We start from the raw sequence: 14836 nt of genomic DNA, 5'->3' as shown, positions 1-14836 counted from the left end.
CTCTTGGCCCATCCATGCAAGTGATGTACCATTTTTATTGGGAGACTTGGTGCATGCTGTGTGGTAGGAAATTTGTGGCACCCTGCAGATTCCAGAGGTTTTACTCCCAGAAATGTGAGGAAAATGTGTGTTTGTAGTCATTGTTTGAGGTTCGCAGGGCATTGTGGATAAGAAAATGTTGCAGGATGCATGTGAAGCACACCCCGTGGACTCACCAGATATCTAGTTTTCACAACTGTCTGTGTCTGGTAGATTTTTCCAGATGGCCGCCTACCCAAGCCCAAAAAGTGCTGCTGTTTACCATTTCAAGTCGGATGATACAGCAAGTTAGCCAACTCTCCTTGCTCATATGTAAAAACAACACCCAAAAGAATCAAATGTCCTCCTGCTTACCATTGGGATGGGATGCTTTAGTCTGCCCCCTAGGGGGAGATTAGGTGTAATTAACCCAGTCTGCCCCTCCAGGGGGCAGAAAGACTGTTGCCCCCTTTAGTTGGAATGGGGTCATGGCCATGCCCCTGTGGGTAATTCCCTGGCATCTATTGAGCGTTCTGCCACCCCCCGCCCCCTTGGTGGCAGATTGGGGGGTAATTGTCCCATCTCCTGCTGAGGGAGGCAGAAAGACTCTTTGCCCTTCTGTAAGGGTGAGGGCATGGCCATGCGCATTCTGGGCAGCCCCACACCTCTATTCTTATTTTTTTTAATTACCTGTTGCCTAGTGGTCTATCCGTCCCTCCCCCTGGGTTTACTCTTATGTAGGAGTGGGTTTATGACCATGCCCATTCTTGGCCGACCCCATCGCTCTTTTCTTTATTTTTAAAAAGTTCCTGATGCCAAGTTTGCTTTTTGCCCCTCTGAGAGGAGCAGAAAGACTGTTTACCCTTATTTAGGGGTGGGGGCATGGCGGTGCCAATTCTGGGAAGCCCTCACCCCTCTCTTCTTATTATGTCCCCCTGGAGTAGTCCCACCCCTCTTTTTTCATTAAAAAAAACATCTCTGGTGCCTAGTAGGCTTTCTGCCCCCCTGGGGACAGATCAGGGGTAATTGCCCCCATATGTCCCCTGGGGAGAGGCCCATGGCCAACAGAGGCCCATTGCCAACAGAGGCACTGAGGAGGGTGTGCAGGGTTATCGTCAGTTTTTCAGCCTCATTTGAAGGTGGAAGAGCAACTGTGTTTCTAACCTCAAAGCCACAACTGGCTCATCCATCACAAATCTCCATTGCTAGGTTACTGGCCAACATGATGTTGCAAGCCCTGCCCTAGGTAGGGTGGGCTTATAGATGCCATGTGTCCCATGCTTTTCCAGCAGGAAGAACGAGGAACTGTATGGTGGTCTCAGGAACGGGGAAATATGTTTACTATAAGAAAATCCATGCATATCCGGAGCATTGCTTTTCTTTGTGAGTTTGCTTATGAAGATGGAAAAATGCTGGCAGGTCCATCATGTGGTCATTCCAGGACTGCCGACATTTTGCAGTTTCTCTGAAAGTGGTCCAGCGTTTTCACAGAAAGCACTTTTGACAAAAACTCCTTACCAAACAGGCAGGCCAGACATTTTAAATGACGGCCTAAATCGTTGTAAAAGAGAAAAATCAACCTAGTCACCTTCTATCATATAAGAGGGACAGCAGTATTTGGTGGACTAAATTTCATCGTCCAGAACATTAAACTAATTTTTGTTTTCTTCTTTCGCTCAAATTGGTATCCAGAAACTGAAAAGGTAGTACGTTTTCTGATATTTTTCACAAGAAATGTGCAGCAATAATTGTTTACTTAATGGTACCCAGTGCATGACATAGTAAGATAAACTTGTGATGTGTTGGTTGTTTCACATTTCACATCAAAACGTTTATTTCTAGGCTGCAGAGGAATTTGGGATAATATTACCTGTTGGCGTCCAGCAGAGATTGGAGAGATCGTCACTGTGGCATGCCCAAATGTTTTCAGGCATTTCTTCAAAAAAAAAGGTACTGTAGATAAACTGATTTAATTATCTTTGCAAGCTAATACTTACTTAGGTTCTTCATGGTACCAAGGAAGCTCTTTGTTCACATTGTTTGCCTCAGGTGACACAAATAACGGTGTACAGAAGCAGAGTTTTTTGCGCCTGTGTTCGAACAGAAAATCATGTCAGCACTATTTTTTATTTTCATTTATATACCTTTTCCACAGCACTTTACATAAACACAAAAAATGCTAGAGATTAAAAAGCAGTAGTGAACAAGACAAAAAGAGTTAGGATATTACTTTAACCACTTGGTTGCTGAAGTTTACCACCCTACCCCTAAAAGCGACAAACATTTTTTGATATTTTGTGCATTTCACAGTTAAGCCTTTAGAACTCTTATTACACAGAAGGTATCCTGGACAAACTTGCATCCCTTTTTCCCACATGTTGAATACTTAACAGATACCCTGTGTTTGTGTATTCCAACAGAGGGAACCATGATGATAGAGCGTACATAGCAGTCTATTTAAATGGGGTGTACAAGAAATCAGAGGTCTTTCCTAAAAATTGCACCAACAAAATATTTTTATGCTAAAACCACCATATTCCCAGGTTTCAGGAACAAGCAGATTTGTAAAGCAACAATTTTTACCACAGTTTTTGTAGTTTTCTAAGTGATGGTCATTTAATGCTTCTTTATGCTGTTTCTTTATAATTGCAGATTGTGATGGTGTGCGAAACCCATAGGTGAACCTAGAATACTATACGTTTCTGAAAAATAGCCAACATTTAGAATTCTGGACGGGGTCATTAACGAAGATACGCTCAAAGGAACTAAGATTTGAAAATAAAAATTTATGAAAATAAGTAGGACAATATTGATTTAAGGGACATATCCTTTTGTAATTGTAGCCTCTGATATACAGACGTTATATACTATGACATCCATTCAATCCTAATGGTTGCAAGGATATATAATGTTTGTTGGTTGTCCAAAACATTTGATACCCAGAAACAAAAACTGAGTTGTAGAGTATAATGATGTTTCATGGTGTGCTGACGATGCATGCAGCAATTCACATGGTAGAAGCTAATAAATGAAAATATGGGTATGAAGCAAACCTATGCAGTTTTGAAATGTGCCCGAAATACTGAGTTTAGGAATAGTGAATATTACTACATGTCTGATTTTCTAATTATCAATACTAGGGTTCTTTGCAAAATGCGTACTTTATTACACACTGCCTTATATTTAGAAGCATAAATGTAGAAAAATTCAAATGAGAATAACTAGGCCCGGACGAAATTCCAAATACGCAGGCATACTTCAAATATTCATATTTCAGAAACTTCCATTACAATTGTGAGGCAAGATTCCTGAAAATATGCAATTATGCCACATTGTTTAATTATGCCACCACTTGCTGCAAAATAATGGCACAGGAGCTCAGTGTCACCACAAATAACCAGAATGTGAGCAGCTGCGTTTTTTTATTTTTCATAACATGAAATGAGTCCTCACTTCAAAGATTAAGAAATTGCATGCTAAAATATAGTGCTACATGATAGTTTTTACATAATTGTACGTTTGCCAGGTTATTTTCCCAAATTATATTTTCACAACCTTTACAGTATTTTTTTTATGCCTAGGGCTGAACCTATCGCCTGAGATAGAAAAGGCCAGAAAATGCAATAGGGTGACATCAAAATATTTTTCTTGCAATGTGATCCATTTTGGCAATGTAGGTAGCTGCAGTATTATTGCACAGGTTTGGTTGAGACCAAAGGAAACCTAAACACAGATATTTTAAAAATCTAGACACCAAAGAGAATCCAGGGAGGTATGACTAGCATGGATTACACAAAGCTTTAATTCCCCGAATGTTCTGCAAACATGAAACTTTGGATAAAATAATGCATTTCTGTGAGGGACAGTTCCAGAATTTGTGGGACTCCACGAAATACCTGCCATTCAGCATTCACAGGCTTCTCCTCATAAAAATCTTACCCTATTTATGTAGCTTGACCTAGCATCCTCTACACGACAGGCCTCAAAACACACCATAGAGATGTATATTTCAGCCATAAAAATTGATTCATTCTGGTTATGTGGATAGCTGCAGTATTTGGCCCAGGCTCAGCTGAGTCCATGGTTGAGTGACTTGTGTGTATCCCACTACATTTTCTGACCCAGAATTCTCTGGACACCTCAAATGTTAAAATTGAGCAGCTTCCTTACATATCTCTCAGAGAAAGTTTAGGAATCTGCAGGGATCCATAAAATGCCTTCACCAAACTTTTCCCCACTTGTTCCAATAAAAACTTTTCCCCACTTGTGTGGCTGCGCCTATCTCCTCTGAAGGAAATGGGTGAAAACTGTTAAAGATACAAAGCTGATTTGGTCTTCGCATGGTCCCAGGTTTAGGTTCTTTCTTATCTCGGGTAATTGGACCACTTACACACCTAGGGTACCATTGTTATCAGGAGAAATGTGGGAATACTTATTGGTAGGATTTCTGTGGATGCATGTAGATTCAGGAACCTTCTCTCTCAGAAATGTGAGTAAAATGCATAATTTTAGGCAAAGCTTGAAGGTTGCTAAGCATTCTGAGTAGGAAAATCTAATTGGATTCAGGCAAGTCACAGAGCCCTGGATTCACCCGGTTCTCTTGGTTTCACATGTGCCCAGGTTTTGTAGGGTTTCATGGTTATTGACTGAGCCACGACCTGAATAGTGCAGCCATTCACACTGGCACTTGAGAGGAAATTGGCATGTACCCCCTCCCTGACTGCCCATATCTCAAAACCATACTCATATGAATCCAAATTTCTTCTTGCTCTCCACACGGATGAGGATGCTGTATGCCCCAAGAGGCCATAAGGACTGCTATGGCATTAGGGACTTGGGAGCTGCTTGATATCAGGACAGATGTGGGCCACCCTACTTTTCTTCCCCTTCAGGGGAAGACTGGCGGAAACTCTCCAATCTCACATTTGGTAGGCAGAAACAACACTTGGGCATTAGGGACTGGTTTGGGGCTTGGTGAGAATTGCATCCTCCCCATTCCTTTTTCCCCATTCATTTGAAAAAAAATAATCTATGCATATAGTGGGCCTTTTTCCTTCTGTTCACAAATTGGGGCAAGCCCTCCAGAAATCCTGACCATCAGAAGGGTAGGCTAGGTGGGCAAAACTCCTAAACATTTGTCTAGATATCGTGTGGCTATCAACTTCAGAAGACAGTCTTTGTTCAATAACCTTTTTCAATGTTAGAAATACCTCTCAAAAGCACCCAGAAGAATTCATGCCCACCCTTTAGGATATTTCTACAGGCTGCCGCCCAGTTTTCCTGACTCTTTTTACCACCCTGCAAACCATCATTAGAGCACACCTGCTCCCCCCTCTGGGCTTCATTCTTGAGCTAGCAAATAGATATGAACCCCTTGATTTCCTCCACAATGTCAAATGACTACAAGAAAAAAAGTTTCTGCATGTTCATAATCTCTATAGGAAGACCACTTATGACACCATCTGACCACTCCAATGGCAAATTTCAAATCCTTGCAACTTTGATGGTACTGTTCAACCTATGGTAAAGGTTTCAATTTGCATTCATGGAATCTAGCTGGCATTCGTACAAAACTATCAAACCCACAATGGCTGGACTTTATGAAACATTATGACATCATCTGTTGTCAAGAGACATGGGCCACAGAGGACTTCTTTGTTAACGATTAGCATGTCTACTGCCACTCTTCCACTCCATCTGCAATAGACAGACACAAAGCGGGCATGGCAACTCTTGCCTCAAAGAAAATTGCATGCCCTAGTGTTATCACAGTGAACAATTGCTCTTGGTTCCAAGTTCTGCATGTTTCTTTTTCAGGAATATATGACGTATTGCTTATCAATTTTCATAAGAACACCTTTGCAATCGGTCCAAAGAAGTAACAGATATACTGGAAAACACACTGTCTAAGCTTGTTAATGAGTGTCAAAAGCCAATACCAATGATATGGGTAGGAGTTTTAACACTGTTATTTGCAAATATAATAAAACTCCAGTCTGTTGCTTCATATATGCATTTGGAGAGGATATATTGCTCTTTAAACATTCCACATACGGGGAGGTCTTATGTGGGCTGATCACTAAGTACAACCTAGTGTTTGCAAGTGGCATAGGCGCTAAAGATGCCACAGACATACCTACTTTTACAGGTTCCTGAAAGGGAAGCATTATAGATGTTATTTGAATTAGTTTGGATATTAGTATTTAATTCATAAATTTTAGGTCATTGCAAAATGTTTGAGTGACCACAATCCCCTGCATTTGAACGTTGAACTAAAATTAAGACTAGTTGTCAAACAAGTGCAGAAAGAAGCTCTGGTCCATCAAGAAAACAGGGGTATGAGAATCAAGTGGACAAAACAGATGCCCCCAAGTTTCCGAAAGATCTTGTTACCAAGAATTTCAACTCAATTTTTACCTGCCTGCAACATAATCAAGCCCTAGCCATATTGTAAACAAATATGAATTAGTTAGCTTTGAGATTTCATGCATGCTCACCAATAAACCCAGCAAAAAGGATATACCATTACAGAGTTGGTTTTACTCAGCATTAGGGGTTAGGCAAGCATGCTCAATATATAAAACAGCCTTAGAGGAGGGATAGAAAAGCAGGATGGGATGATCTTGAAGCAGTGTCTTCAAATAGAGATACAGAGACAAACAAAGGAATTCTGGGACATTACAAAAAATTCATATATGTCTGAAAATTCTACCTCCAAAATTTAAAATTGCATCCCAGCTGATAGATGGTTGGCACATTTTGCCAAGGTCTTTAACTCAGTCGCACTGAATATAACCCTGCTGAAAATATAAACCCTGTAGCGCCCCTTAATCTTAGTAGTCCTATTGAAGTTTACGAAGTAGCCCGTGCAATTGAGATATCTTCCTTTGGGAAAGCGCCAGGCCTTGACAGAGTGCCAGTGGATATCTTTAAGTCCAAAAACACCCTCTGAGCTCCAATCATCACCAGTGTCCTGCACACAGTTAATCAGGGTTCCTTAATAAAATCATCAAACAAACCAGTCATAATCCCTATGTTTAAAAAAGGGGATAGATGTAAGCTAAATTGTTATCGACTCATTTCCTTCCTTGATTCAGCCTCCAAGATCCAGTGATAAGTTTTAGTCACAAGACTAAAGAAATGGGCCAGTAGAAACTCCATTTTATCAGACATTCAGTAAGGCTCCCAACTGGGCATCAGTACAGTTCTTCAATCCCTTAATCTCTCGTTAATAATAGGAAAGTATTCAAGGCAAGGCAAGGTTCACCCCACATGGTTTTTATGGACCACTCTTGTGCCTTTGACAATGCAAATCACTCAAAATATGGAATATGTGATTAACTATGTTAATGGAAAAGGCTCTCATCATTCTAATAAATTACTTACGGATAATGTAGTAAGAAGTAGATATGGCCCAAGTGGAGAATGTACTTTCCTACTGAGCTCTAAGCGGCGTACACCAAGGCTGCATCCTAGAGCCATCCCTGTTTTAATAATATATAACTGCCTTGGAATTCTTCCTGATCTAACATGGTGCCGATGTGTCACAGGTTGGGAAATGCCCAATACCAACCCTGCTATATGCCAACAACTCAGTATTCTTAGCCAGAGCCGCTGACGCCTGTCAGATTTTATTAGATGCATTTAGGAACTTTATGAGTAATCTTGATTTAAAGTAAATTTTAGTAGGTGTTTCATTATGATGGGTGGACTGAAAAATATGAAAACCAAGCCCCATTTCAATGGGAGAACAGAGGTTGCTAAGGTCACCACATTTAACTATTGGGAATTTTGTTTGACACTTTGCTGCAGTGGGGACATCTGATAAACATTGAATGCAGTAATTTGCAAGGGTGATTGAGGCAATCGTTTGCTTTGCAAACAAGCTCAGGCACAGACACCTGAGGGTGATGCTACAGCTGCATAGTAGCAAATGTTTTCCAGTAGCTCTACCTGAGGCAGTTATATGGGGTTACACTAATTCTGGTGCTCTTCAAGGTGCGTAAAATGCTTTCTTATGAAGACTCCTTTTAAGAGCAACGAACACTGCCACCTACATTTATCAAACTGAATTACGGGTAAACTACATATCAGATACTATTCAATTAGCCGCTCTGTTATTATGGATTAGAGGCAACATTTTCAAGACTAGTATTAAAAGCTTGCCTTGAGCTGAATAACTCAGTAAAAATCCCTTGGCTCGCTTATACCAAACAGTCTATGTCAGAGCTTGGTGCCCCAGAATATTTTTTTTAATCCTGAGCAGATGGACAAAAACAGCAAATTAAGGATTAAAGGTTTGTTCCAAAACCAGTGTTTTAAGGAGAGAGCAGAACAATCCAAATACTTGTCGAGTGTAGCCTTGTATAGTTCTCTTATAACCTTTGTTAGTATAGAACTCTTCCCTTTCTACCTAGGTTTACTCATAAACCTAGGGTTATTAATAACACAACCTTTACCTGACTTTAGCACTTTGCACTTTTTGGCATCCTTCCCCTTGCAGGGAGGCTGGCTCACAATGCCCTTGCAACAGCTTACTCCAGCAAAGTACTACTCACCTAACGTTATTTTGCACATTATATTACGGAATCAATTTTTAGTTCCAATTAAGTGGGCATCCACTTTTTAGATGCTACAAGCAAAGCATGATACGTCCGCAATGTCTTGAGACACAAGAAATAAGCTGTGTAGTATTAAATGTTATACACACAGTTTTAGCAGTGAGGAAAAGGTACAAATGAATGCTATGATAAACATTTGCAAGTTTTATTTTATCTATCGGTATATCACCGTACTTCAAATGTGAGTTGACCTGAAATTAAATATTTTGCTTGCGCTATTAGTATTGGATGAAATTATTTTTGTATGCATGCGTCAAATGTATTTTGACCTCAAATAGCGTGCTTTAATGTAACTTTTATGCAATATTTATGAATAAAGCTGTTTTGACTTAACTGTTGGACTCATTAAGGGGTTGGAACATAGGCGGAAGCCTGGGCAAGCTGCATCCCTTTCTCTTTTTCTTATACTGTTTTACCTGTTATCCAATGTTTTTTGTCACTTGTGAGAAGGATTGGGGATAAACCCCCAATCTACCCCCTAAAGGCAGAAAGACTGTTGGGCCTGTCGTGGGGTTGGAGACATGTCCAGATGCCTGGGAGGGCCATCCTCACAATTTATTTTCTCTAAATTGAGTCATTGGTTTCTAGTGGGCTTTTTGCCCAAAGCGGTAGATTGACTGGGGTAAACCCCCTCAATCTGCTGCCTTGCATGTCCAGCAACACTGCTCTGGCCAATATAGGGAGGGGAATGCTCCAATGCTTTTTTTATTGGAACCATTTTTCCCTGGTGTCTTGTAGAATTTGTACCCTCCAGGGGGCAGATAAGGGGAAAAAACAACTTTCATCCCATGGGGGAAGAAAATGTATTGGGCCTATTATGTGGGGTGGGCACTTTACTATGTCTAGTGGGCTGTCCCACTCCTTTTTTATTCTTCCTGGTGTCTAGTAGGCTTCTGCCCTCTGGAGGCACAGTGGGGGTAACTCACACAAGGGGTACAAAGACTGTTCCTCTTTTATCATTGGTTTCTAGTGGGCTTTTTGCCCAAAACGGTGGATTGATTAGGATAAACCCCCTCAATCTGCTGCCTTGCATGTCCAGCAACACTGCTATGGCCAATATGGGGAGGGGAATAGTCTGATGACTTGGTAGGATGCTCCAATGCCTTTTTTATTGGAACCATTTTTCCCTGGTGTCTTGTAGAACGTGTACCCTCCAGGGGGCAGATAAGGGGGAAAACGCATTTTTGGTGCCAGGGGCTTCATTCTGTCCCAGATGAATGTTTTATGGTATTCAAACGTTTTGGGGCTTTTTGCATGGTGATTGCAATGATTTTAATTAATTATGCCATAAAGTATAAATCTAAAAAATCTGTCCCAGTACGGCCCTGATTGAGTTAATCGGACCAACATATTGCCATTGTAGTGGAGCTACTCAGCACAATGACTTCTGGGCCACCTATTTTCCACGCTTAGCCGTCTGTGTGAATGCAACCCTTTGTGAAGGGTGAGATTTTCCTGCTGTGACATAATAGAGGAGGGATTGGCATGTGGCCGACCTCTGCTGATGCTGACTCTCCATGACGTATATGTGAACCGGAGACACGTGAATAATGATTACGAGTGAAGTTGTAGAGTATGGCTCATCCTGTTGAAAGGGATTTGATGCATCTTTGAGTCTGAGATCTGCCACTGCATTTGAGGTGAATCTTGCTGCCCTATCAGCAAAGGCCTAGGAAGTGGAGGTTCAAGCTTCCAGTTTATTAGCCAGCAGTGCATCTCATGGTCAAAGACACTTGATTGGCGAGGGTTGCATCATAAAAGGTCACGATCAGGACGTCAACAAAGAGTTTAAACACTTAATCGAATTTATTTGTTATGCAAAGGCGGCCACTACATGGCAGAAATGTTTCACTCTAGTCAAGGTAGAGTATTCTGTAGTTTCTCTTGATTTCAAGGGCATTTATCTGCTTGCAGTAACAAAAGAGGCAGACACTCGGAACAATAAACGCCACATGCTAAAATCAGACCCAATGAGTGGGACGTCAGAGAGCCCCTGGGTTCCCTTTTCTGGTCTTGTCAACCCTTCAATACCAATGAACAATGAAGGAACCGAATCCATAAAAAAAAATCGCATATGAGTCAAGGAGCCCAGGAACACATCGTTGACAGTCTAAATGAGTTGTGCATTGATTCCAGTGCCAAACAGATAATAAGAGCATTAGTAACTGAACTTCATCTCGGGGGTGTTTTGGGAACAGATAATGACCAGAGACGGAGGAAGTGGGGAAGAACGTACGGTACAGGAGTCGTGTTATATGGTAAAGCCGTTAACGCTTCACAAATTGCAGACAAGGTAATAAGACTCAGTTTCGGCTTATAACCATCTGCCTTGACCTGGAACATGAAGGATGGATAATGTCATATTCGTATCAGACTGCTATTCAAGAACTGTTTGCAACTGCAGAAAACAGTGTGTGCTTTGCACCCTAAAATATCCCCAAACATGTTCTACTCAGTCACTCATGCAAATTACAAACTGCATTGAAAGCGCATAAATGCACAAAGTCCAGCCTGGATACATGCGTGAGTAGCTCATCCTGACACAGAGAAGGTTTTTTTTTGCTTTGTATTCTAGGTCCCACAGTTCTGTTTAAACCATTGTAAACTCAGGACTACAAGTCCGAGAAAGCATAGCAAAAACCTGGGCTGACTGAACTACACACTCATGGTCTTTGCAAAGTTGAGAACCCCGATGATTGAATAATTACGGTTTTTAATTATTTTTTGCATGTGAATTTGTAATGTGAGGCTCAAAACTTTGCAACGTATATTCAAGACTCTAGGGCTGCAATAATATGCATTTCAAGACAAAGTAATCGGATTTTTAAATGTAGAACAAAGATACAGATAGCAAAATCCGGGCAAAGGTTGTTTGGTTATGTGATGACAGTGCCTGACGAGTAACCACCACCACCCCGGGCCGCTTCTATTCTTGCGCTGGTTTCAATGGTAAAAACTGTTGAGGTGCACGTTAAGCCTCTGGGACATATGTTTTACACGAATGAAGCCTGGAGACGGCAGCAGCGCCTCCCAAGCACAGTGATACACTGCCAGATCTCCCACTAACTTGGTGCAAGCAGTCCCAAAAAAGCAAAATGTGTAAAGCAAAGAAAAACCGGAAAGCCAAACCAATGAACTGCTTTTATTTATTCACCCATTCCGTATTTTTCCTTTTTCTTGGTGGGGACCCATCACGTCATTTTCAGGGAGCCTCAGCGGGGCAACCCTTTTTTTGGAATCGGTAGTTGGGGGTTGCTGACCCCCATCCCCTAAACCCACCGCTCCCCATCAAACGAGCTCAGGCAGGCAGGCGGTGGAACAGGCAAGAAACTGTTCACTGTAAGTGGCCATTTTCCGTATCTCTGGCCAGCAGCAGGAAAAAAGTTTTGCCAAGACAGCATGCACAGCTGTGTGCCCCGCTACCCGGACAGAGGCATGTTCCGGAGCCCCAGGAGCCTACGAGCTGCTTGGCAGCAGGTCCTAGATCTGACAGGAGCTACATGGGGCTCTGGGCTGGCAGACAGCAAAGCTGCGGGTCCCAGCGCTAGGAGGGAACAGAACTGCAGGTTCCACGGCTAGGAGTGCGAGGAAGCTCAAACCCAGCAGCCGAGATGGGAGGGAGCTCGGCAAAAGCCGCTGGGCTGGGTTGCGAGGATGGTGGGTAGCGGCTGGGTCCTGAGCAACAGCTGGGGTGGCCACAACCAGCCAGCTTAGCGTGTTTTCCTTAGAGATTCTATACGATATCCGATGTTGAGCTAGTCCATCTTAAAGAAAATAAAACTTCCACAACCCACATGAAGACGGGACTCGTGTTTTTCAGTGACGTTTATAAACTAGGCACAACAAACAGAATCAGTCATGTTTAAAAAAGAAGAGAGCAAGCTGTCTCTGGAAAAGACCCCCACTGCTGTTGATTTATGTTTGCAGAGGGAGCTGGTGGGGAGGAGGGGCTGATTATACAGCCACAGCGTAAGACAAACAGGCCAATACTAAAAGAAAAAGTCCCCTACAGAAGATATAAACAGGACAAAGCGTAATTATACAGTAGTTTGTGCTGCTCCCAAAGAGAAAAAGGCAGGACAAAGAGGCAGAACTGATCACTAGCAAGCAAGGATTTTTAAATGACACTGGATTCAACAAATGAAATCGCTGGAACCCACAGCATAAGTTTACTTATTAAGTATACAACACGTTAAACGCTACACTTGACCTAAAAATGTTTGAGTAAAGGCCCCCCAAAAATAAAAAATATGAATTTTCCTGCATGGAAATGTGATGAAAATTAAAGGTGTTTGATTTCTGTTGGCAGTAGTCATGTTTGAAATGTAATTTCACTTACTGAGTTTGCAAGTTTTGCAAATTTATAAATGTTTGTCACCTTTGAATCCAATAGAGTTAGCCACAGAAGGTTGTCGTCTTTGGATGAAAATTCCAGCAAAAACGTTTTTGTGGGAGCCTTGTCCAGTAACAGCCCATTTGGAAGATATTTTTCTAGCAGGAAAATAAGTGTTGCCATGTTTTTACGCACAAACATACCTTCTTTTTCAGGAAAATAAGGAAACTGTCAAACTTAGACATTTCCATATTTTACATAGAATACAAAGAAGGGAAGACCCATGCAAATAAGGTACAAGATAAATAGTGTTGAGAAGAAGTGGGAAATTATTGTGTAAGACTGGCAGGTCGGTCAAGGTAGACATGCTCTCTAAGGCTGGATCAGTTATTATTACCAAGGTGTGGTTATTGAAATCTAGTTTAGTGGATCAGGGTTAGTTATTTTGATGAGTATAACAGATAACTACTAGAATTCATGGATTTTAATATCCCCCTACCTCAGTTGGGGTAGTTTTTAAAACAGAAGTGTTGCATTATAGTGGTGAAATGTGCAAGTTGTGATTTTTTATGAGTTACTACTATGATAACGTTACAGCATCCCTTAAGTGATGGCAAGCATTACTATGGGGTTAGATACCTGTTAGGAATGGGGCTTCTGGTTGGCTACGGTATGCACCTCAGCCAGGCAGAACTTACCCACTCTAGTCAGGGCAAGGGAGTTACACGTCCAAGATAACCCCTGCTCACCCCCTTGGTAGCTTGGCACGAGCAGTCAGACTTATCCCAGAGGCAATGTGTAAGGCGTTTTCACAACACACATGACGCAATATCCCCACCACAAAGGAAACACAACACCAGATTATATGAAAATATACTGTATTGTACACAACACAATTATCAGACCAAACATCACATATTAGTACTATCCTGCTACCTTAGCAGTTGTCAGAACATTACAAATTAGTTACTCTGCAAACGAGCAGTAGTCACACCTAACACACAGGTTACTTAGTATTCTGCAACATAAGCAGTAGTCAGGAAAACACATTATTACACCAAAGGACTTGTCATAAGAATATCATACAATGCCCATAATAGGACCATTAGAAAACATATGGCAAGTTAGAAGAACATATTAGCAAGCATGTCCATAAAAGGAACATTTGCATTTGCACACAGAAACATCATAAAACAGGTAGGCAATATATAATGCAATAAAGTCTCTAATAAGAACTTCTGATATATAGTATCCCTTTGAAATACCTGGTAGATGATAAAGGCACCTCCAGTGCCTAAGAGGCCAAGAAGGGGCCCCCGGCGCTCTTCTGTGCAATGTGGGGGTCTCCCTGTGCCTAGCGAGAGGAGTATGGGGGGCCCCCGGCACTCCTGTGCGCTCACGGGGGGCCACACAATGCTCCTGGAGAGAGGGGGTATCAGCACCCTCTCTGTAATGTTTGAAACAGGCCCCTCTGGGGACCCGTGATCCTTGTGGGGCCCCTGGGCCTCTAATGGCCCTCTCCAAAGAGGGGGGCCCAAAAGCCACAAGACAACCAAGTAGTTGGGGCGATCGTGCCCCTAGGGCAGTGACCGGGGGAAAGGGAACTCCCTTTCCGCACCGTGTCCTGCTTAGTGGGAGGCAGCCTCCCTCTTCCTCGGTGGGGCTGCCAAAGTGAAGAAGGGAGCAGGGGCCTCTGATGATGCTTCTTCTCCTGCTTCCCTACGCTGCCGCACCCAATGTGGTGCGCGAGCCTCTTCTCAGCCCTGACCGGGGCTGTCGAGTGGAGCCCCGGGGGCACGTTAAGAAGCGCGCTTCGCCCCGGGGGCACTGTTTGGAGCGCACTCGCTCTGATCCTCCCTTCTGG

The 14836-nt window shown here is 42.4% G+C and overlaps 1 protein-coding gene across 1 annotated transcript in view; it reads left to right on the top strand.

Moving 5' to 3' along the window:
• VIPR2 (vasoactive intestinal peptide receptor 2) overlaps nt 1–14836 on the top strand; it is an 880953-nt gene that overhangs the window by 386776 nt on the left and 479341 nt on the right. The window contains exon 3 of the mRNA XM_069211169.1: nt 1861–1968. Within this exon, the coding sequence (XP_069067270.1) occupies nt 1861–1968 (108 nt within the window). The remainder of the gene's footprint in view (nt 1–1860; nt 1969–14836) is intronic.

The sequence above is a fragment of the Pleurodeles waltl genome, chromosome 10, assembly GCF_031143425.1.
Source record: "Pleurodeles waltl isolate 20211129_DDA chromosome 10, aPleWal1.hap1.20221129, whole genome shotgun sequence".
Classification (NCBI taxonomy): domain Eukaryota; kingdom Metazoa; phylum Chordata; class Amphibia; order Caudata; family Salamandridae; genus Pleurodeles; species Pleurodeles waltl.
The sequence above is the reverse complement of the archived record's forward strand: the minus strand, read 5'-3'. Positions and strand labels throughout refer to the sequence as shown.